Here is a 20,327-nt window from a genome sequence, read left to right as displayed (position 1 = left end):
GGCAGGTAGTGCCCAGCTAATGGAACCTGAAGGCCATTGTAAGGACTTTGCATCTTACTCTGAACTGAACAGTGAGCCTCAGGAAAGCTAGGCCTGGGCCTGGGTACAGAGCTCACCTGGTGTTTGGGGTGGGGGGGAGGCACAAACATGCATGTGTGTGAGGGTATCTTCAACCTCCATTCATTTACCCTGGGGTCCTAGCTAGGTCCTCCAGGAAGAGACAGTAACAGGCCAGGGACCAGGGTGAGGTGTGTAAGGCCTAGAGTGAGTGAGGCACTTGGCTCAGGTGCAAAACTTAAGAGGACATCAAAAAACTCAATAATTAAGATAAACAATATTTTCCTAAAATATATCTAAAAATCAAAATTAATGCAAAAAATCATGATGAACAAAATGCCAATATTTCAAATAAAGACAGGATCTAACCCTGAACTTGCACCATTGTATGTCACTCACTTCACCCTAATCCTGGCCCTGGTTCCAATAAAACTTTATTTATAAAAATAGCAGCTGGCTGGCAGAGCTGTAATCTGCTGATTTGGTTTTTGAAAATATTTGATTAAAACATTATTTATCTTGGTACCCTCCTAAATTTTGCACCCTAGGCGAGAGCCTCACATTAACCCTTGTCCTGGCCCTGGATAACAATGAAATGATTGGGTTCCACACTGAGGGCCCCAATGTTCATCCCTCCTGAGGCTCAGAGAGGTGGAGGGACTTCCCCAAGGAAACAGTGTGGATGGTGGAGCTGGGCTCTGAACCGGTGTCCCCTGCCCAGACCTACAGCCTGGCCGTCACACCCTGCTATGCTCTGTCCGGGAATATTGATTTGAATGAGCATTGATTTTTTTTAACTTTTTATTCAAGTATAATAGTCATACAAAAAAGCACATATACCTAAAATGTTCAGCTTGCTGAATTTTCACAAACTGAGCACACCTGTATAACGAATATGTGAGATTAAATTTAAAGTATATTTTACATTTCAAAAAAACCAGACATATTAGTACCGGGCCAGATTCAGAGGACTTTTGAGCTCAAGCAAGCAACTCGGACAGGAAGGCTGGGGTACAGGCCCCACCCCGAGTTTAGGGACCCTGGATAATGATTGAGAAGCAGGGGGGTGTTGGTGCAACACTAGAGGCTGTGGTTGGGGAGAAGGACCTACACGCAGGAAAGGACAGAGAGAGAAGGACAATGTCCAGCCCCCTTTCTGCCCCACTCCCCACCCCACCCTTGGCGGAGGGTGAGGCCTAACCCGCGGGCCCAGGTAAGCCGGTAAGAATGCAGCAGTCGCCGAGCCCCAGTGCGGGCGCGTCCGGGTGACTCAGCCCTTGCCAGGAAGGGGGAGTCCACCCCGCTCTCCGGAGCGCCCAGACAGCAGCCTGATCCGGGCTGGCTCCCGGGCTGCCGGCCGGGCCCCCGCAGCAGGCAGCCCTGCCCAGGGAGCGGGACCCCCTCCTCCTAGCCCGGGGCCCCCTCTTCCAACCACAGCCGCCTGGGCTCATCTCGGGGACGACGCCGCCGGTGGCGAGAGCGCAGCGGGCGCCGTGGGGGCCACGGTGGTCCCGGCTGCGACGGCGCCGCGAGGACCTTTGAGCGCTGTAAGTAGCGACTGCGGAGACTGGAAGGAACCAAGGAGAAGCCCCAAGTCCCTCACTCGGTCCCCCGCATCCCAGCCCCCGATTCAAGCCCGGGCTGGAACGCGGGACGAGGAGAACTGGCCTGGCGCCGCCGCCTCCCTAATTGCTCACTGGCCCTCGTGGTGGGGAGCCCGGACTCGGCTCCCAGGCGGCCAGGGCCAAGTGTAGCCGAGACGCTGTCACCCCAGCGGGTGACTCCACCTGAGGATCGTCCCATCGGCCCGCCCAGCCCCACGCGGCCGGCCGCAGGCTCCATGCCCTCCCCCATTCTCGGGGACCTGGTCCCCGGGTCACGCTGAGGGTCCTTGAACCCCCTCGGACTGCCTGGCGGCGGCTCCTTCCCACCCCCACGGCCCTGAGGAGGGACCCAGCGCACAATTCCAGATGTGCCGCCAGGCTGTCCCCGCCTGGAGGGGCCCCTTCTCTCCCCTTTCCCCGCGCACCCGCGACGTGGAAGGTCTCGGATTCCAGGATGCAGCCAAAAGAAGGGCTGAGCTCGGAGAACCTCTCTTTGCCTCCAAAGTTGGTTTTCGGACACGAATTCCCACGCACAGCTGGTAGGGGTTGGGGGTATTAGGGATGCGCAGAGCTACCACAGGACGCAGGAGGCTAGCTCGTCACTAACCGGATTTCCCCGGAGGGACAACTTCTGGCGGGGCGGGCGCCAGGATCCAGCCGAGACCGAGGGGCTGGGCGAAGGGGGCCAGAGGAACTCGACCACTTCCATCTTTGGGACAACGAGATTTGGGGGCTACAGTTATTCAGACAATTGGCTCGAGGTGGTTGTGGTCACAGTGGCTTCTCTCTCTCGTTTCCTGATTTTCCTCAAACTTCGGCAGAGTTTAGCACAGGCGAGGGAGAAAGCGCAGCCCCTCGGGGCGCTGGGCCTGGGGGGCGGAGATGTGGGGAGCCGGGGCCCAGCGCGGCGAGCGCGGAGGAAGCGCGCTGAGCCGGCTTCCTGTGGGGGCTTCGGCCGCGGCGCCCCGCGGACAGACGTGTCCGGCCCAGGCAGCGCCCAGCCGGGCGGGGGGAAGGGACGTGGTGGGGGGACGACCGGCCGGGCGAGGAGGGGGCGGGGAGAGGGTGGGCCAGGGACGAGGGGAGGGGAGAGGCGAGCAGGGGAGGAGCGAGGGGGCTGGAGCGAAAGAAGGAGGAAGGAAGGGGGCGAGCGGCGCGCGCTGGCGCCGAAATGGGAGAAAGGAGCGAGTGAGCGGGGCGGGGGCGCGGGGCGCGGGGCGCGGGGCGGGCAGCGAGGAGCCGAGCGGCCCCGGCTGGGGTGCCTGCAGCCGGCGCGCATGGCAGGCCCCGCGCGGTGACCGGGCGGGCGGGAGAGAGAGCAGCGCGCAGCCCGCACGAGTAAGTTAGTCCGGGGCCCTGCCGCGCTGGAAAAGGGGCAGGCGCGCGGCTGCGGCTGGGTCCCCCCTGCCAGTCCCCCTTCCCCGCACGCGCGGGGGAAGGCCGGCCCCGCCCGCTGAGCCCTGTTTTCCACAGGTCCCGAGCCGATGTCCCAGGTGAGTGGCCAGCCCTCCCCTCACTGCGACGCGCCCCATGGAGCCCCGAGCGCAGCCCCGGGCCCAGGTAGGACCGGGGATGGAGAGCGAGTCTGGACGGGAGCTGGGTAGGCGGCTCGCGGGGTGGGTGGAGGTGGGAGGCGGGGGGGTGTTAATTCTCCCCCCTCCTCCCTGAGACGTGGAGAGACGGTTCGGGGAGCTCGGGTGGAGACCGGGACGAGGAATTTGGGTATCGGGGCCCGGGTCCAAGGGGGGCGGAGGGCTGGGGTGATGGGGGCAGGGCCCGAATGGAGGCGGCTGCCGCGCCAAGTTGGCTCCGACTCCCCCTACTCCCAACACCAGACACACACACACCGCAGTGTCTGTCTGTCCGTCTGGGATTTGCGTCCCGACCATTTCTGCCCAGTGTGTAAATATTTATGGGGGCCTCAGGCGTGGGTGGGGGTGTCTGAGTCCTTCTCTCCTTCCCCTCCTCCAACCCAACCAGAGCTGAGCGATTCCCAAAACTTTTGTCGGCCCCTCCCCTCCTTGCCATCTCGTCTTTCTCGCCTTCCTCCCCACCCGGGCTAGGCCTGGCTCTTACACACACGCACACTCACTCCAACTCTGTGCCCACAACCGGAGTGAAATGCTCCTTCCCCAACTCGCAGTGTCCGTATGGTCCCTGTCCCTGGGATTCCCACAGGAGCATCCCAACCCCAGGAGGGTGTGTGACTCCCTGAGGGTGCTGGGGTGGGAGCTCTGCGAGCTGCGGCCCTCGCTTCTCCTCATGGCGCCATGTAGGCCAGGCTCACAGTGGAACCTGGGGTCGGGGATAAGTCTGGACCACGTGGGATTTGCACGGGGACAGGCAGCGGGGTGAAGGGTACAGGCCCACATCTCAGGACTTAAGTGGCAGCTCCTGGCTAGGCTAGCTCTTTCGCCTTTCTCTGACCCACCCCCTTCTCCCTTTCCCCCTCTTCGAGTCTGAATCATGAAGGTCTGGTCCTGGACCTCTGACACTAACTCCCTGCCCTGCCTTGGACAAGTTCCTGCCCCTCTCTGGCCTCAGTCTCCACATCCGCCCATCAGGGCTTGTCTGCCTGTTCCGAGGGGCCTGTCTCAGCTCCCAGGGTCTGCCTGGTGTGGACACTGGGGCTCTGGACGCCCAGGGCTGTGGAGGTGGGAGGGGGTCTCCTAAACCCGAATGAGGACAAGTGGGACATGTCTGGCCAGGGGCCAGCACATAAATGAGACTAATGTGTCTGCTGCACGTCCCTGTTAACCCTCGGATTCCCTCCTGTCTGCGGGGCCCCTGGAGCGGGGACTGGGGGAGAATCAGTGCCTCCAAGCGCTGGCTCCTTCAGCCTGCAGGGAGAGCTCGAGGCAGGGGGCGGGGAAGGCTCTTGCTCTGTGTCTGGGAACCCTCTCTCTCCTTCATCTTCCCACTCTCCCCTGCTTTCTTCCCCCGCTTATCCATTTTCTCTGCTCTCTTCTCCACTGCCTCCTTCCAAGATCTGCTCCGCCGTCTGACCCATTCTGAGCCCCAGCAGGGAGAGGAGGGGGCTAAAGGTGCTCAGGGCAGAAGACAAGGGCCAGCGTGGACCACTGGGAGGGTTAAGCCCTAGGCTGTAACTTGAGGCCCCCCCACAGCACCCCAGGGAGCCCCCTCCCCAGCCTGGGCTGGGCCAGACAATGTGGCTTTCATAACAGGAGAAGGCCCAGCTCTGCCGCCTTGGGAGAATGAGGCTGCTGCCCAGGAAGCCCAAACCGCAGGAGACCCAGCCAAAACCCCACAGACGCCTAACTCCCAGACCAGAATCCCCCACGCTCCTTGCTGAGCACTGACAGAACAGCAAGGCCATAGCGCTGCCCCCAGGGGCCCTGCTGGCAGGACGGCCAGGGATCAAGTCAGCCCCTCCCTCAGCCACCCAAGTTGCAGTCAGGGTGCAAGGGGCCTGAGGGCAGCTCTGGTTGGGGCAGGTGGCCAAGCCCCCACACCCTTGGCTCCCCCAGTGGCCTCCCCACCCACCCCTGAGAGCCCCAGAGTCTGGCTCCCTAACCCACAGCAGATTTCTGCCTAGCACTGGGGCGTCACACTCCTGCGCTTGGTTCTAAATTGAATTTCCTGGGGAATTGGAACCTTCAGACCTAAAATAAAACCAACCCAACCCAGCTAAACTGGCCAGCTCAGGCCTTCTCCGGTCCCCAGCCTGTGTCACACGTGTGCATCAAAGGAGTCCACAGCCTCAGTTTCTTGGGATTTGGGGCCAGGTGCCACCCCTAATCCTTGCTGTCTCGTTCTCTATCCTTCCCCTGATCTGGGGCATTCCAAACTCCAGAACTCAGTCCTCACCAACAGACATTTGCTGAGTGCCCACTCGGGGTGCAGAGGTGAATACTGACACTGCCTGAAGGGACTGAGCTGGGGAGGGCTGCAGGCCGGTTGAGGAGCCAGGACTTCACTACCAAGTTATAATCACCAACGGGAGGCACTGGGTGCTCGGTTCTCAGCAAGTGGGCCGCTCGGAGGAGGGCCTATCGGCCGGGGGTCAGCGGGGGCTTTCTGGAGGAAGAGATGAAGCTCCAGCTGGGTCATGAAGGATTTGGGGAGTGGAAGGGGGGAGGGGTAGCACCATCTGGTCAAGAGGAATAATATAAGCATGGGTGGCTTGGTCAGCAGGCCCAGGGGTGGCCTGGGGCTGTGGAGAGGTCAGTTGCTTGAACCGCAGGATCCTTGTCCACCTTGAACAGCAAGCCCAGGAGAGACTGGAGGATGGGGCTCCAGGTGCTACTCTGAGCAGATCAGGTCCTCGTCCTCTCCCTCTGAAGACGGTCAGAGCTCCGAGTGGGGAGCCCGGATCCACTGACCATAAAGACCATGGAAAGGGCTAGACTTGAGGGACCAGGCACTGGAGCTCCAGAACGAGGGTCCTGTGGGCACTTTCCAGGTTTGGAGGGAACCCATCCCACCTAGAAGAGGTCCCCGTTCTCCTTCTCGGTCCAGGAGCACCCCCCGCCTTGGAGGACGGCAGGCAGAGGGAGCCCCAGTTCCTTGCTGAGATTGCTGGTCTCTCAGCCTTCGCTCTGGGGCTGACAGATTTAAACATGACTTTCCCACTCCCTTCTGGGGCCTTTTCCAGAACCCGGGGCATTGACTAGAACCTTGTCCCGTCTTAGGGGTGAGAGTGTGTCCAGAAAGGGCTGTTCCTTTCTGTATTTCCCCCTTGTAGATGAACACCTGTGAGAGGGGAGGTGCAGGCCTGAGGGCTTCTGCCCAGAGATGCCACCAGCATGGCTGGCCCCCTGTGCACATTAGAAAAAGGTGGCCCTCTGGTCAGATGGAGCCGGTATGCAGCTGGGTGAGCAGATGGCACCTCCGGGGAGTAAAGGGCCCCAACCAGGGACTCCAGCCCCACCCCTGCCCTCCTTGGCAGGCGCCTGTATACAGAACAAGAGTTGCACATCCGCACAATGGCCCTTGGCCTTTGCTGGCCACCCCCACATTTGGGTGGATGTGGCCCACCCCACATTTCTACCCTCTTGAACGTCCCTCGGGGAGTTTCTCCTCGGAGATGTTCTCCCTCTGTGGCTGGACAGCAGAGTCTCGTGGTCCCAAGAAGGAAAGCTGGGCTCTTTCAGTGTCTTGGTGATTGAGCACTGGGACTTCACCTCTGGCCTGGATTCTCTGCTCCTGTGTTCCCGGCGAGAGCCGCTTCTTGGCATCCGGGCCCTCTGGGCAGTATCTCATTCACAGATCGGGTCTTCCTGCCACTTCTTCTTCCTTCTCAGTCTGCTTCCATGTCTCTGAGCACTTGGCACAGTTTCCTCCTCTGACCTCAGTGTTGCTCTCTCGGGTGTCTGCCAGATCCCCTCTGTTGCCCCTCCTGGCTCCAGGAGGTCTGTCCCTCTGTGTGTCCAGGTCAAGATGACTGGACTGGATTTTCGTTCCTCCCTGGTTTCCTCCCGAGGTCTGACGCTCACCCTCGAATGGCAGGTTTCCTGCAGGAGGGGTCTCCTTGGGACTCAGTCTGTGCTCTCTGTGATTTCCTGTTCCCACCAGATTCAAGGTCACCAGCCCTGTAGATGACTATTAGGAGAGACTACCCAGAGAGTGGTGACACTGGGGGAGGAAGACAGAGATGGGGACCAATCTCCCTATCCCCTCTTCCTCCCCTTCCTGCCTCTCCAACCCTGGGGGCCAGGAAAGCTGCCATCCTGGCTCCTTCTTCTACAGGACCCACGGTGTCATCCCAGGGCACCCCAGTGACCTCAGCAGAAAGCCTAGGAAGTGACCACAGGCCTGCCATGCACCAGCTATCATTCTAGGCATGGCTCTGGTGTCCCTTGTTCACTCTGCGGCTGTTCACCCTGGGGCCCTTGGTTCCTGTTGCTCATCTCGAAATGTCCTTTTCTTCTTTGCTGACTGATTACTCAAGACCCACTGTGGGCATTGCCTTCTCCTAGAAACCTCCTAGACACACACACCACCCCCTGGGATAAGTGCCCGTCTTCTGCATTTCCACAGTTCTTCGGGCTGCCCCCTGCAGGAACTCTTGCCCCTCAGTGTGTGTGACCGCCTTGCAATCCACTCCTGACAGAGAAGTCCTGAGGTGGTGACCTGGTCTTTCTCATTTTGGCCTACCCAGTGCTTGATATATTGTGAGGTGCATCATCGCTGCTGGATACGTGTTGAATCAAACAGCACAGGGAGGCAGGGAAAGAGGGAGGGAGGAAGGACAGCGGGCAGGTAGGTGGCTGTGTGGATGGACGTGGTCGTGAATGGCCCCCCACAGGCCAGGGCTCTGCTGAGCCTTTCACTGACTCCTTGAAACTCTGAGGGATAAGCGTTAGGACCCCCCCTTTACACACAAGGTAACCCAAGACCCGCTAACTTGCCCCAGCTGTTAACTGGTAAGATCCAGGGCTGGGGTCTTCAGCATCTTCCCAGGCCTTTTTCATTACACCACGTGGGAGAGTCTGCACTCCCGATTCAGGGCCCTGGCAAGATGCCTCTGGGGCCAGAGGCTAGAGCTTAGCAGGCCCCCCTCCTGGGAGTGAGGACCCAAGCCCTGAGCCTCCCTCTTTGTGCCAATTTGGTCTTCGCCCTCAAGAGTTGTGTCTGAGCTGCTGCAGACCAGCTCAGGGCTAGGAGCAGCAGCGTGGCTCCTCCTTGGGAGTCATCTCCACTCGCCTGCTTCCCCCTCGCCCGACCCTGTGATCTTCCCAAAGCCTTGACCCTTCTCATTAACCCAGTTGATGAGGGGGCTCTCAACAGGCCCAAAGAGTGGATGGGACTGGAGGGCCCTGTCCCCTGCCTCCCTGGAGCAGCAGCAGGCACCATGAGGGGTCCCCAACACAGGATTCTGGGGCCCTCAGGAGTTGCAGGAGCCCCAGCCCCTCCCTCCTCCCTGCCCCAGCTCCTGTCTCCAGGCAGGGCCTGAGGTCTCCCTGGGCAGGCGTGAGCACGCCAGCTCGGCCTGTGCTCTCTGTGCTACCCACTTGGGTCCTCGGGCCCCTCCATCCCCCTAGCCACGGGAGACCAGGGTCTTTGGAACAAGGACTGCTCAGGGGTCTTTGAGGATCAGAGGCCACAGAGGGATGCTCAGGATCCAGGGAGGCAGCCGAGCCCCTGGATGGTCCCTCCCCTCAGGATGTTCCCCTCCCCAGACCTGCATGGTCAGCCTTCCTTTCTCCCTCTAATTATCTCCCTCCTCTTTTCTCCCGCTGTCGCTGTCGTTTGGAGATAGCTCAGAGAAGGACCATATGTTCTCTGGGATTGATTCCGCTTCTCTTTCCAGGACTCGTCTGTGTCTCTATCTCTCTGCCCCTCTGGGTGTGTCTCTCCCAGTCTCTCTGTGTAGTGTCCATGGGTGGGTGTGGATCCTTTTCTCTCTGGGTTCCACCGCCCTTTCTTTTCATCTTTCTGTCTCCCTGTGTCTCTCTCCTCTCCCTATGAGTCTCTCATTTCTTCCTCTCCCCTGCTCCCAACATGGCGTGGGGGGAGGCAAGGAGGCCACCCTCTTGAGGCCCCTGTCATTCCAATGGCACAACCTGGGGTCTGATTAGATGCTCAGGCAGCACCCTGTAATTGACTGGCCCGGCCGCTGGCCCTGGGGCCCCTGCTTCACCCTCTCTGCCCCCTGCTCACTCTCAGGCCTTCCCATCCCTGGTGACTGAGGGGCGGGAGCTTGGGCTCCTTTCTGCCTCCCTCCTCCATGTCCCACCTCCGTAATAGTCTCCCCTGGCCCGGGGGCCCTAGTGCAGCCACTCAGGAGCTGTGGGTTTGAAGGTGGCTCCATTTCTGTTTCCGCCCACCCTGCACACAGGGGCTGAGCCAGTCACTGTAATTACATGTGGCTGCGGTCCACCTCAGTCCGCCTCGTCCCAGCCCTCATGGGCCATGTCCCTGTCTCTCTTCCTGCCTGTAGGCCCTCTGCCTCAGGCCTGATCGCTCTCCTCACCCCCGGGGTTCTCTGACTCTTTCTCTCACTGTCATCCTCTCTCTCACCCCATTTCTTACTGTCCATCTCCCCCTCACTCTGTCTGTCTCACGCTCCCTTCTCCATCGCCTCTGTCTCTGACCCTGTCTTTGTCTTCCTCCCCATCGCTGAGTCTCCCTCCCGTCTGGCTGTCCCGTCCCAGCTGTCCGTCACAGGGTTTCTGCGGCTCTCTCTTCCCGCCCCATCTCCCGCGTTCTCATGCGCTATCTCTTGGTTTCTACCTTTCACTGTCCCTTTGATTCTTTCTCTCTCCCTGTCACTTTTGATGCCTGTCCCTAATCTCTCCATCACGACTGGCTGTCTGTTCTCTCCGGCTGTGTGTCTCTGCCTCCTCTCCCCACTCCATCTCTACCACGTGTCTCTAGCCCCCTCCTGGATACCACACACACATGTGCACACACACACACTCACATCCTTGCTCACTCACGGGTTGTGGTTTGGGAGCTTTCTATTTTGGAGTCTGGGGCTGTTGCCACATAGGATAAGGGCTGGGTGACTGGTACAGAGAGAGAGAGAATGAAGGCTCACGGCATTCTGGGCTTCAGGGAGGGGACCAGGGCAGGGAAAATATACCTCAGTTGTCTGCTTTTTCCCCAGCCCAGACCCCATCCCTCCCACCTGGGCTGGAGGTAGTAACAGGATCCACTCACCCTGCGGAGGCAGCGCTAGAGGAGGGCTCCCTGGAGGAGGCGGCACCCCTCATGCCCCAAGGCAATGGCCCCGGGGCCCCCCAGGCCCTGGACAGCACTGACCTCGATGTCCCCACAGAAGCTGTGACACGTGAGTCCTGAGGGGCCGGGGTATGGGGTGGCAACATGTAGGGGTTGCACGCGGGAATCCAATCCAGATGGGCTGGCAAAAATGCAGTGAGTGCCCATGTAAGCCCAGCCCTGGGCCACGGCCTTGAGATGTCGGTAATGGAAAGGCATGTGACACTGTCACCGTCCTTTCTGTCTAGGAAGAAGACCTCCACGTACAAAATGGTTAGTACAAAATGAGTGTGGACAGGCTCCAGGCAATATTGTTCAGGACCAGAGGGTGTGTGTTTGTGTGGAAGGAGGTGCCTCTCACCTCAGAAAGAAGCTGGGGGGCCGTGCAGGGAGCGAGAGCCCAGCCAGCCCCATCTTTCAGGGCATCAAGGACTATAAGGAAGGAGAGACGCCCCCAGTTGCTCTGGGCAGAAAGGACCAAACTTCAGCTCTGTTCCCAGGCTTGGCTCGACCTCTGAGGAGGTCCTGGGAGGGAGAGCATTCACCCTCACCCTCAAGAGCAGGAGAAGGGGCCGCCAGAATCGGGTTGTAATTACTAATAAGATGCGCAAAATCTCTAGCCACGTTTGCACTCTCCAACTTTCTTTCCCTGAATGATCTCACGTGCTCTCCAAGTCACCCTGGGGTGACACAGCGGGAGGGTCATGGCCAAGCCCACTCTGCAGACAAGGATACTGAGGTGCAGAGAACACTCACCCTGGACACAAGCTGAGGAACTCAGGGCCCCCGGCCCAGCGCTGTCTCCTGTGCCTGCCCAGCTGGCCCGGCCTGGGGAGCCGCCTCAGCTGGGACATCTGGGGCTACGCTGGACTCCCTGGAAGGCTGGGTTACTAAATCCCGCTAGCGCGCTGCCCTCAGCCTCCTCCAGACACACCCACCGGCAGCACTGAGAGAAAGAGGTCAGCGCCGTGGCCACAGAGGAGGGGGCCTGCATGGGAGCTGGACAGACACTCCTGTGTCTATGGGCCTGAGTGTTTGCTCTGTGACTCAGCCCCCACGGCCATGGCCACAGGCGGGCTCTGTCTGCCCGAACCTCCCGGGGCCCTCGGCTCACCACACACGCCCTCCCTGTGCCCGTGTTTAGGCAGCAGGGCAGGGGGCACTGAAGCTGGCCAAAGACCCAGCCCGGTCACCCCCCATGCAGCAAAGAGGTAGGAGCAGAATGATTCAGGCCTGACCACTTCCCATGGCCTTACCCCTGTTTACCCAGAGGCAGGCACCAGCTGGACCTCAGGGCCGAAGGCTCCCAGCGCGGAGCCTCTCCCATCCTCTCCCTGACTCCCCACCTTGTCCTTGCCTTCTTTCTCCCCATCATCATCCCCCACCCCCACCTCCACTTCCTAGCTGGGGAAACTTAGTCGTTTTATCCTCCCTGGACCTCAGTGTTTTCATCTGGAAATGGGGCCAATCAGAGTGGATCTATCATGATATTTAAAGTCACTATCCATAAAGCTCTTAGCACTGTGTCTGGCAGCTAGTAACAACTCAAAATGTGTATGCTGCTAGTTAAGAGAGTAGTGACTGTTGTGACAGTAGCAGCTCATTGCCCAGTCCCCTGTCTCCCAACCTCTGCCCCTCCCTGGCCGCTCTGCCCTCTGAGCCCTTGCATTCAGCCTCCAGCCTGGTTCTGTCTCTGACACATACTGGCTGTGTGACCCTGGACAAGTTACTGTACTTCTCTTGGTCTCAGTTTCCTCATCTGTAAGAGGAGGATGCTGCCCTGTAGAGATACTGAGAGGATTCAGTGAGAGAATAATTAGCTTGTCAAGCGCTTAGAACAGTGGCTGACGCAGTCAGTGTGCAGTGATGTGACCATTGCTAGAAGGCCCAGCCCCCTGAGTCAAGGAAAGCACGGAGGCCACCCTCCCCTCTCCTCAGCCTCCAGGGCACCCCAGACGTCTCCTCCCACCACAGTTCAAACACAGAGGCCTGGCCTGGACGGGGTTGAGGATCCAGATCCTGATGCCTAAGCAATGGAAGTGTCCCACGTTTGCACACTGACAGAGGTCCTCAGGCCAGAGGGTCCTGCCCAGGAGTCAGGGGCCGTGAGCTGAGGGGTTCCAGCCTCCTGGTGACCCCTTCTCGGTCCCCTCCCTGACACACACACACCTGCCCTCGTCTCTTAAGAACAGAACCGTGCCATCCAGGTGAGCACACCTAAGTGAGGGGAGGAGAGGAACTGGGTGTTTTGGGGAGATCGCCAGGGCCAGCTTCCCTGCACCCCACTGATAAGGCCGAATCTGGTCCCTCAGCCTGGGATGGGCAGGGGGTTCCTGGCCTTGGGGGTCTCCCCACTGGACTCCCTCTTCCCTTCTCTCCCTCCTCACCCAGACCTAAGGGCCCCTCAGCAAACTGCTTCTGCCAGCCGCCCCACAGAGGCAGGACGGGGCGGCGAGCAGAGGCGGAAGGAGCAGGAGATAGAGGGGCTCCTGTGAGGAGCCCCTGGATTCCAGGGCCAGGGCGTTCATCTCCAAACAGATGTTTCCAATAAATCACCCAGCACACCAAGGGCAAAAACAGCTGGGGGCTTGGCAGGGGCCGAGGCGGAGGTTAACCGCTTCACTGCTATCCTCCCACCCCAGCTGAACCATCCCTGCCCTCCATCCCCCACCACACCGCCCTCGCCCAACTCCTGGGACCCCAGGGGTCAGAGAATAGATTTCTTCTGGGGTAAGAAGGTGGAGTCCAGGGCTCTGAGCCCTCTCCCTGCCCCTCTGGGAGTCAGGAGACAGGCTCATCTCTGCTGCTATTTCATGGTGTGCCCCTGGGCAAGTCAGTTCTGCTCTCTGAGCCTCAGTTTCCCCACCTGCAGAATATAAGTCCGGCTACGTGACCTGTGGTGTATCTAGGAATGAAGCAGGCAGGGTTAGAGCAGAGCTCTGGAGGCTGTGCAGCCCCATACTTTCCTCCATCCCTCTTTCTCGTCATCTCTCTAGGCCAGCCTCAGGGGAACCCCTTGGGCTGCACCCCACTAGTGGCGAATGGCTCTGGCCATTCCTCGGAGCTGGGCGGCGCCAGGCAGGCGGGGAATGGTGCCCTGGGTGGCCCCAAGACCCACCGGAAGTTGCAGACACACCCGTCTCTCGCCAGCCAGGGCAGCAAGAAGAGCAAAGCCAGCACCAAGTCAGCTGCCTCCCAGATCCCTCTCCAGGCGCAGGAAGGTGAGCCCTGCGCCGCTCCCCCCCCTCCTCCCTGGAGAGGCCTCCAAACCCAAGGTGCGAGGCAGGGGCTGCAGCATCTTTGTCAGGCGGCTGGGGCGGAGTGGAATCTCAACCCCACGCCAAGCCCACCAGGCCTGAACCTCTGAGTGGGACCCAGGAGTCTGGGTTTTAACAAGCCCTCCAGGGAGTCTGGTGCAAGACTGTCAAATCAGAGAACCTTGCAAAGGACCCCTGTTGGGTAAAGTGAGGCATATCTCAAGGCCAACGCCTTCCCCTCCCTGCTCTCCCAGAGCTGCTGTAACAAGGAATGGAACCATCTGGACTGAACCAGCTTAAACCCCCCATGTCTGGACACAGAAATTTTCCTCAAGGACTGGAGCGTCTGTTCAGTGAGAACAGAGCACCTAGCAGAATGAAATTATGCACCATCAGATGGTTCATTGGAGGTGGGGCGGGGGCTGCCAGGGGCAGTGGGAGAACAGAGGACCTGGATACACCAGCCACTGTTCCTCCAGCACAAAGGAGGTCCTTGCCAGGGCCACCCTGGACAGCCAGGTCCAGCTCCCCCACCAGCATGAGTGACAGCTGCCTGTAACTCAGTGGTGCTTGACCTGCACCCCACAATTTTTAAGCAATTCCTGTCCATGTTGGGGGACTCTAGCTGGTCCTCTGCAAACAGGATTCAGTGTACGTGTTTGCACATAATGTGTTCATAAATCTTGCCACCCACAGAGAGGCTTCTGCCCAACAGTCTCACTTACGAAGCGGGTGTTCATTCACTTAAAGTGTCTGGGGCATCTGCTCTGAGCCAGGCCCTGGGCTGTGTGCTGGGTACCCAGTCCATGGCCTCATGAGAGAGGCACAAACAGCTCATCAAGATATGGTGAGATTTTAAATACGGTGATAAAGCCACAGGCAGGGGATTATGCACACACAGGGGGACACCCACACCAGCCCAGAAACCTGGGGAGGGGAGTCAGGAAGGCTCTGGAGGTGGCTAAGCAAGCCTTAAAGGACAAGTAGGAGGGTCTAGCCAGGGGGGCATTAGCACAGGGGTGAGAAATGGCTGGTGTGGGTAGATTATGAAGTTCAAGGTGAAGAATGGTGGGAAGTGAGGCTCCAGGCAGGCAGGGGCTCACTGCCTTGTAAACCTTGCCGTGGGCCTAGCGTTCATCTGGGGGCAATAGGGAGCCAAGGAAGGGTTTTTAACAAGCCACTGACCTCATCAGATTTGCGCTTGAAAAGAACTCTCTTATCCAGGTTGCAGATAGACTGTAGGGGTTCCAGCTGTACCAGACCCCAGTCCCTCCACACAGGAAGAGGGTGGGGGAGTCAGGCCCTCCATGGTGGTGTGAGTCTCCCACAGGACCAGCAGCCATGTGCCAGGGGCCCACCTGGTCAGGGGAACTCCACACTCTTCCCCATGGCCTGACCCCTGGGAGGGGTGACAGCTCAGCATCCTGGCAGCCGCCTGAGCGGTTCAGAGCACGGGCTCCAGAGCCAGGCCACCTGGGGTCCCAGCTCCACTTAGCAGCTGGGAGCCCATGGCCAGGCTCCTGTGTCAACTCATTTACCATTTATTTACTCAGCGCCTACGATGTGCCAGGCACTGTTCTGCAGACTTGTACTATATCAGTGACCAAAACAGACAGAGACGCCTGCCCTTGGGGAGCTTCCATCTTAGTAGGAGGAGAAAGCAGTGGAGTCGGTGGAAGGTGATCAGTCCTCCGAGAAATGGCAGAGCAGACCAGGGCAAGTGGTGGGGGGGAGCTGGGGGTGGGGCAGGCAGGGTGCAGTATTATAGAGCGTGCTCGTGGAAGGACAGACTCACGAGAGGGGACGTCTGGGCAAAGAAGGAGGAAAGGGAGGGAGCCGAGCGTGCATCTGGGACAAGAGCCTTCCGGGCAGGGCAGCAGTGCCCGCGGGACCAGGAGACCAGTGTGGCCACAGCAGAGTGATCCGGGGGTCAGTGGGAGAGGGGACCAGATCACGTGGGGCCGTGGGGGCCACTGTGAGCACTTTGGCTCCTACTCCCAGTGAGGCAGAGGCCATTGGAGGGTTCTGAGCACAGCAGGGGTGGAATGCGACTAAAGCTCTTCCAAGAATCCCTCTGAACGTGTGGGGAATAGACACGGGGAGGCCGTTGCCGTGGCCCCAGCGAGAGAGGAGCAGAGTGGTAGGATTCTGGACATGTTCTGCAGGGACTTCTCTGGGCCTAGATTTCTTCATCTGTGGAGTGGGGCTGATCGTAGCGCCACGTCATGGAGTTGTTGGAGGTTTAAATGAGTTTAATTCATGCCCAGCACCCAGAGCAGTGCCTAGAACATGTCATCGCTCCATGTGTTTGTTAGATAAATGGTGGAGGGTGGTTACGAGCAGGGACTCGGGATCAAGACGGCCTGGGCTCGAACCTCCGCTCTGCAGCATATGAGGTAGGCGTGTGCCACTCTGTGCCTCTGACGGCCGTCACCTATAAGGCGGGGCTCCTCGCAGTCCGCACTTGGTGGAGCTGCCCAGGGTTGCATGAGCTTAATTCCTGCCGAGCACCGAGCTCTCGGTGGACACCGTCCCCGCCGGGCTAGGTCCCCTGCCGCCGGCTGTCTCACCTGGCTCTCTCCACCCGCAGACTGCTGCGTCCACTGCATCCTGTCCTGCCTCTTCTGCGAGTTCCTGACGCTGTGCAACATTGTCCTGGACTGCGCCACGTGCGGCTCCTGCAGCTCCGAGGACTCGTGCCTCTGCTGCTGCTGCTGCGGCTCCGGCGAATGCGCCGACTGCGACCTGCCCTGCGACCTGGACTGCGGCATCCTGGACGCCTGCTGCGAGTCGGCCGACTGCCTGGAGATCTGCATGGAGTGCTGTGGGCTCTGCTTCTCCTCCTGACCCGCGGATTCCGGCAGGGGCTCCCCAGGGGGGCTGTGGCACAGAGGTTGATCGCCCGTCCCCCTGGTCCTCTCCCACCCTCCCAGGGCCCTCTCAGAACCCCAGCCCGTGAGAAGGGGGCGCTCGGAGGCCACCTCCATCCCGGGAGCTGAGCCCACTGCAGAGAGCCAGTCCTCCTCCCTGGTTACCAGGGACAGATGGCACCAAGGACCTGGGGGCAGTGGCTGGGGTGGGGGCTGCTCCTGGGCCAGCTGCCAGGGCTGCAGAACACTGTGAAAGTTGGGGTGGGGGCGCAGGAACATGGGGGAGGCAGGGACGCCGGAGCTGTGTGCTTCTCTACCTCTCACTGCTCCTGGCGTCCGCCTCCCCTGACCCCCAGGCTTAGAGGACAGCAAAATGTGAAAAGAGACCCCCACCCTACCCTCAGTCAAGCCCCTCCCTGTCTCCTTTCCTGAGCTCTTTTGGGGGCCTGACCCATACAGTGACCCCAGAGGGTGCTGGGCTTAGGCCTGGGGCAGGGCACGAGGGGGAACAGTATGGAAAAGACTGGAAGGGGAGAGGGAGGGCATGTTCTATTTGTTGCTGTAAATAAAGATGTTTGTCCATCTCCGATTTGCTCAGGACTCATGAGTAATGTCCATGGACCACGACTCTCAAAAGGAAACTCCCCACAACGTCCTTACAAGGCACCGGAATGGATGAGGCTTCCCTGCCCTCCGGCGTCCCTTCCTTCCCGTTCCCCCCTAAGGGGAGGAAGGAAGAGGGGTCCCGACTCCCCACCATTATTTCCCTCTTCCCACCAAAGGGAAGGGGAAGCCCAGAGAGGGAAGAGTTAACCTTGGCATAGAATTAATTAACAACAGATGTGTTCAGGTTTTGATTAATTAATCTCCTGCTGACTCCAGCTTCTCCAAGCCCTTCCCGAGATGGCTCCCAGGCAGAGGGTGACGCCCATGCCTCTGTCGCTTGCAGAGCAGTGGTGGGTAGGGGGCAACCCTGGGCCTGGGCTTGCTCCTGGGCTGCACTGGGAGGCCAGTGTGGCCTGGGTTGGGGGTCACATGGCCCAGTCTCAGGCCCAGTCATCCCTGAGACAGAATAAAACTGCCAGGGCTGGCGGGAGCCTCAGAGGCCAAGTGTCCAGGCCCTTGGTGTGCAGGGGTGGGGGCAGACCTGGGCACTGTGGGGTTCCCGGGGGAGAGTGGGTTCTGCCGGTGGGGAGGGCTGGCTGGACGGAGCCCCTCCCCACCCCATCCTGGACCTGGAGGAAGCCGGGAGGGGTCCAGGGTGAGTGAGAGAACTTGGATTGCCTCGTGGTTCAACTTGGATTGTCCTGATGAGAAGACGTGGCTGAAGAAGGCCTTGCAAAGTGGAGACCTCATGGGAAATCGGTGAGCACAGCTTCCAGGAACGAAGGCTGGAGAGGTCTGGAGGGATGCTGGAAGGAAGGAGGGAGCTCAGAAAAAGGGCCAGACGAAATCTGAACTCTCTCAAGGATTGTCAGGAGGGAACAGCCCACGCCCTCTGAGCGGCTGCAGTTACAGCAGGAGGAGGAAATGAGAGGGGCTGGGAGGACCCCCCCTGCAACTGCCGCACCTCCCCTACGTGTACACAGCCCTCACAAGGCCAACATTAAGGTTTTCTGACCTCTGGGAAACTCAGGACACAGAGAGGAAGTGAGCTGCCCAGGGTCACACAGTCAAAATCAAAGCCAGAGAGAAGCCCCGTCACCTCAGCCCCCAGTGTTCATTTATTTGTCTCGATTTTTTGCAAAGTTATTGCACGCCCAAAGTCCAAAAAGTTCAAAAGTCTAGTCTGTGCACACACAAGCATTTACACTTAGTGGGTTTTTTTTTTTTGGAGGAAGATTAGCCCCAAGCTAACATCCGCCACCAATTCTCCTCTTTTTCCTGAGGAAGATTGGCCCTGAGCTAACATCAGTGCCCATCTTCCTCTGCTTTATATGTGGGACACCTGCTACAGCATGGCTTGATAAACAGTGCACAAGGCTGCACCCGGAATCCGAACCAGTGAAGCCCCCGGCTGCCGAAGCGGAGCGCACAAGTGTAACCACTACGCCACCAGGCCAGCCCGACTTACTGGGTTTTTTTAAACAAAAATATTAGAAGCTATACACATTGCCCTGCACCATTTTCATCACCTAACCGTTTGTCTCGGGCCTCTTCTTCATCAGCACATTGACGAGCAGCCTGGAGTTCCACTGAGGGACGAGCCACAGTTCAGTCACCCAACTCCTGCTTAGTTCTCTCCATGTATTTCCCTTACAAACAAGGTTGCGTGAACACGTCCTTTTGTGTGGGCAAGCTATAGCTGTAGAATATTCCTGAAAGTGGGATTGCCAGGCCTCAGGGTGCATGCATTTGTGACTTTGATAGGACGGCCCCATGGCCCTCCGTGAGGGTGCGCCAGTCCCCTCACGTGGCCACGGGGAGCATCCTCCTCTCTCACTGCTGTGGCTGTTTGTCCTGAGGAGGACAGACAATGGTGGGAGGGCTCCCGTTCCGTCCAGCTCAACCTCAGGTCCTCCCCAAGGCTGGGGTCTGAGGGACGTTGGGAGGCCGGGCTGGGGAGGGGGCCCTCTGACCACCTCGAGGTCTGGTCCAGGTGGGCAGGAAGGCCCCCTCCCTGGGCCTCCCTCCTCCGTGGGGACCATGGGGGCCGCGGCAGGAAGAGGCGAGTCTGCAATCCAAATAGTGATTTCCTGCTGCAAGCTCCAGGCTGTTTTCTTTAGGACAGTGGCTGAAACCCGAGAGGCTGCGCTGGGTGGGGACGGACGGGGAGGATTTAGCCAGCCTCCCCCCAGTACACACACTCACTCACTTACTCACACACACTCCTTACAGTCAGACTCACATTCCACAAAGTCACACAAAGTCACACGTACCACACTCCCCCACCCCCACCAATACCCATACATGCCCTCACACACCGAGTTTCGGAGGCTGCAACCCCCGCCAGCCCTGATCAGCTCCAGGCTGTGCTGCAGAGCCCTGTGCCCCCTCCCCCTCATCCCATGCCCGCTCTGCCTGCCCCACCGCCCCCATCCTCGCCCAGGTGGCCCTCATCCTCGCTGAGAAGCGGATGGCGCTTGTCTTAGAGCCCACCACCCACCCACCCCTGCCCAGATATCCTCAAGGGCAAGTCCTAATTCGGGACCCCTCTCCTCCACTACATGGCCCTTCTCCGTTGGCTGCCAATTTCCAACCAGCTGGGCTGAGCCAGCTGTAGGTTCCAGCCTGGCTCTGCTGTGGGCCCCAGGGAAGAGACCCTTCACGCTCTGGGCCTCAGTTTCCTTACGTGTGGAATGGAGCAGCATTGAGATGCTAGAAATCTAATGGTGGCCACAGTGTTCAGGGAAATAGTTTGCACCTCCAGTTTTCTTTCATCTCTGGAGCAGCAAACTGGCCTCCTTTTGCCCAGGAGACTTCTCGAGGGGCCACCCTCAGGCTGCAGGTTGTCTAACCCAAGACAGGTAATAATTAGAACGCTTGTGGGAGGAGAAGGGGGTGGGGCCAAGTTAAGTGGTCCCTGGCCAGGCCTGCCATGACTACTGGGTGATCTTGTGTGCCAAACCCAAGAGATTTTGCTCCATGACCAAGCAAGTAGCTGAGCCAGGGGCTGGCTCGTGAGGGGAGGGCTGGTCAGCCGCCCCCTGCCCCATGGCCTCCATCAGCCTCTCCCCGTTCTTTGGTCCATTTAATAGGCATTCCCTCTGCTCATATGCAGAACCAGGCACACTGGGCTTCAGGCCTCACCACCTGCATGGCCCCCGGGCTGCAGGAAAGGACACTTTTAAGCAGCCCCAGGGCTGGATCACCTGCAGCCAGTCATGCCCCAGGGCCTTTGCCAGCAACCTGGG

The 20,327-nt window shown here is 59.5% G+C and overlaps 1 protein-coding gene across 4 annotated transcripts; it reads left to right on the top strand.

The window, feature by feature from the left end:
* Positions 1-1,298: 1,298 nt before the first annotated feature.
* MDFI (MyoD family inhibitor) lies at positions 1,299-17,062 on the top strand. Of its 4 annotated transcripts, none has more exons than XM_044776659.2 (5): positions 1,299-1,604; positions 3,135-3,221; positions 10,234-10,416; positions 13,343-13,567; positions 16,194-17,062. In XM_044776659.2, the coding sequence occupies exons 2-5, from the start codon at positions 3,146-3,148 to the stop codon at positions 16,448-16,450; spliced, it is 741 nt and encodes a 246-aa protein (XP_044632594.1). In that variant the 5' UTR covers positions 1,299-1,604; positions 3,135-3,145; the 3' UTR covers positions 16,451-17,062. The 4 variants fall into 4 exon arrangements, with proteins under 4 accessions (XP_044632594.1, XP_070371062.1, XP_044632593.1 ...); XM_070514961.1 differs by lacking the exon at positions 1,299-1,604 and adding an exon at positions 2,308-2,422; XM_044776658.2 differs by lacking the exon at positions 1,299-1,604 and adding an exon at positions 2,763-2,849.
* Positions 17,063-20,327: the final 3,265 nt, after the last annotated feature.

This window comes from Equus asinus, chromosome 8 (genome assembly GCF_041296235.1).
Source record: "Equus asinus isolate D_3611 breed Donkey chromosome 8, EquAss-T2T_v2, whole genome shotgun sequence".
NCBI classification, from domain to species: domain Eukaryota; kingdom Metazoa; phylum Chordata; class Mammalia; order Perissodactyla; family Equidae; genus Equus; species Equus asinus.
This window is presented reverse-complemented; position numbering and strand designations above follow the sequence as displayed.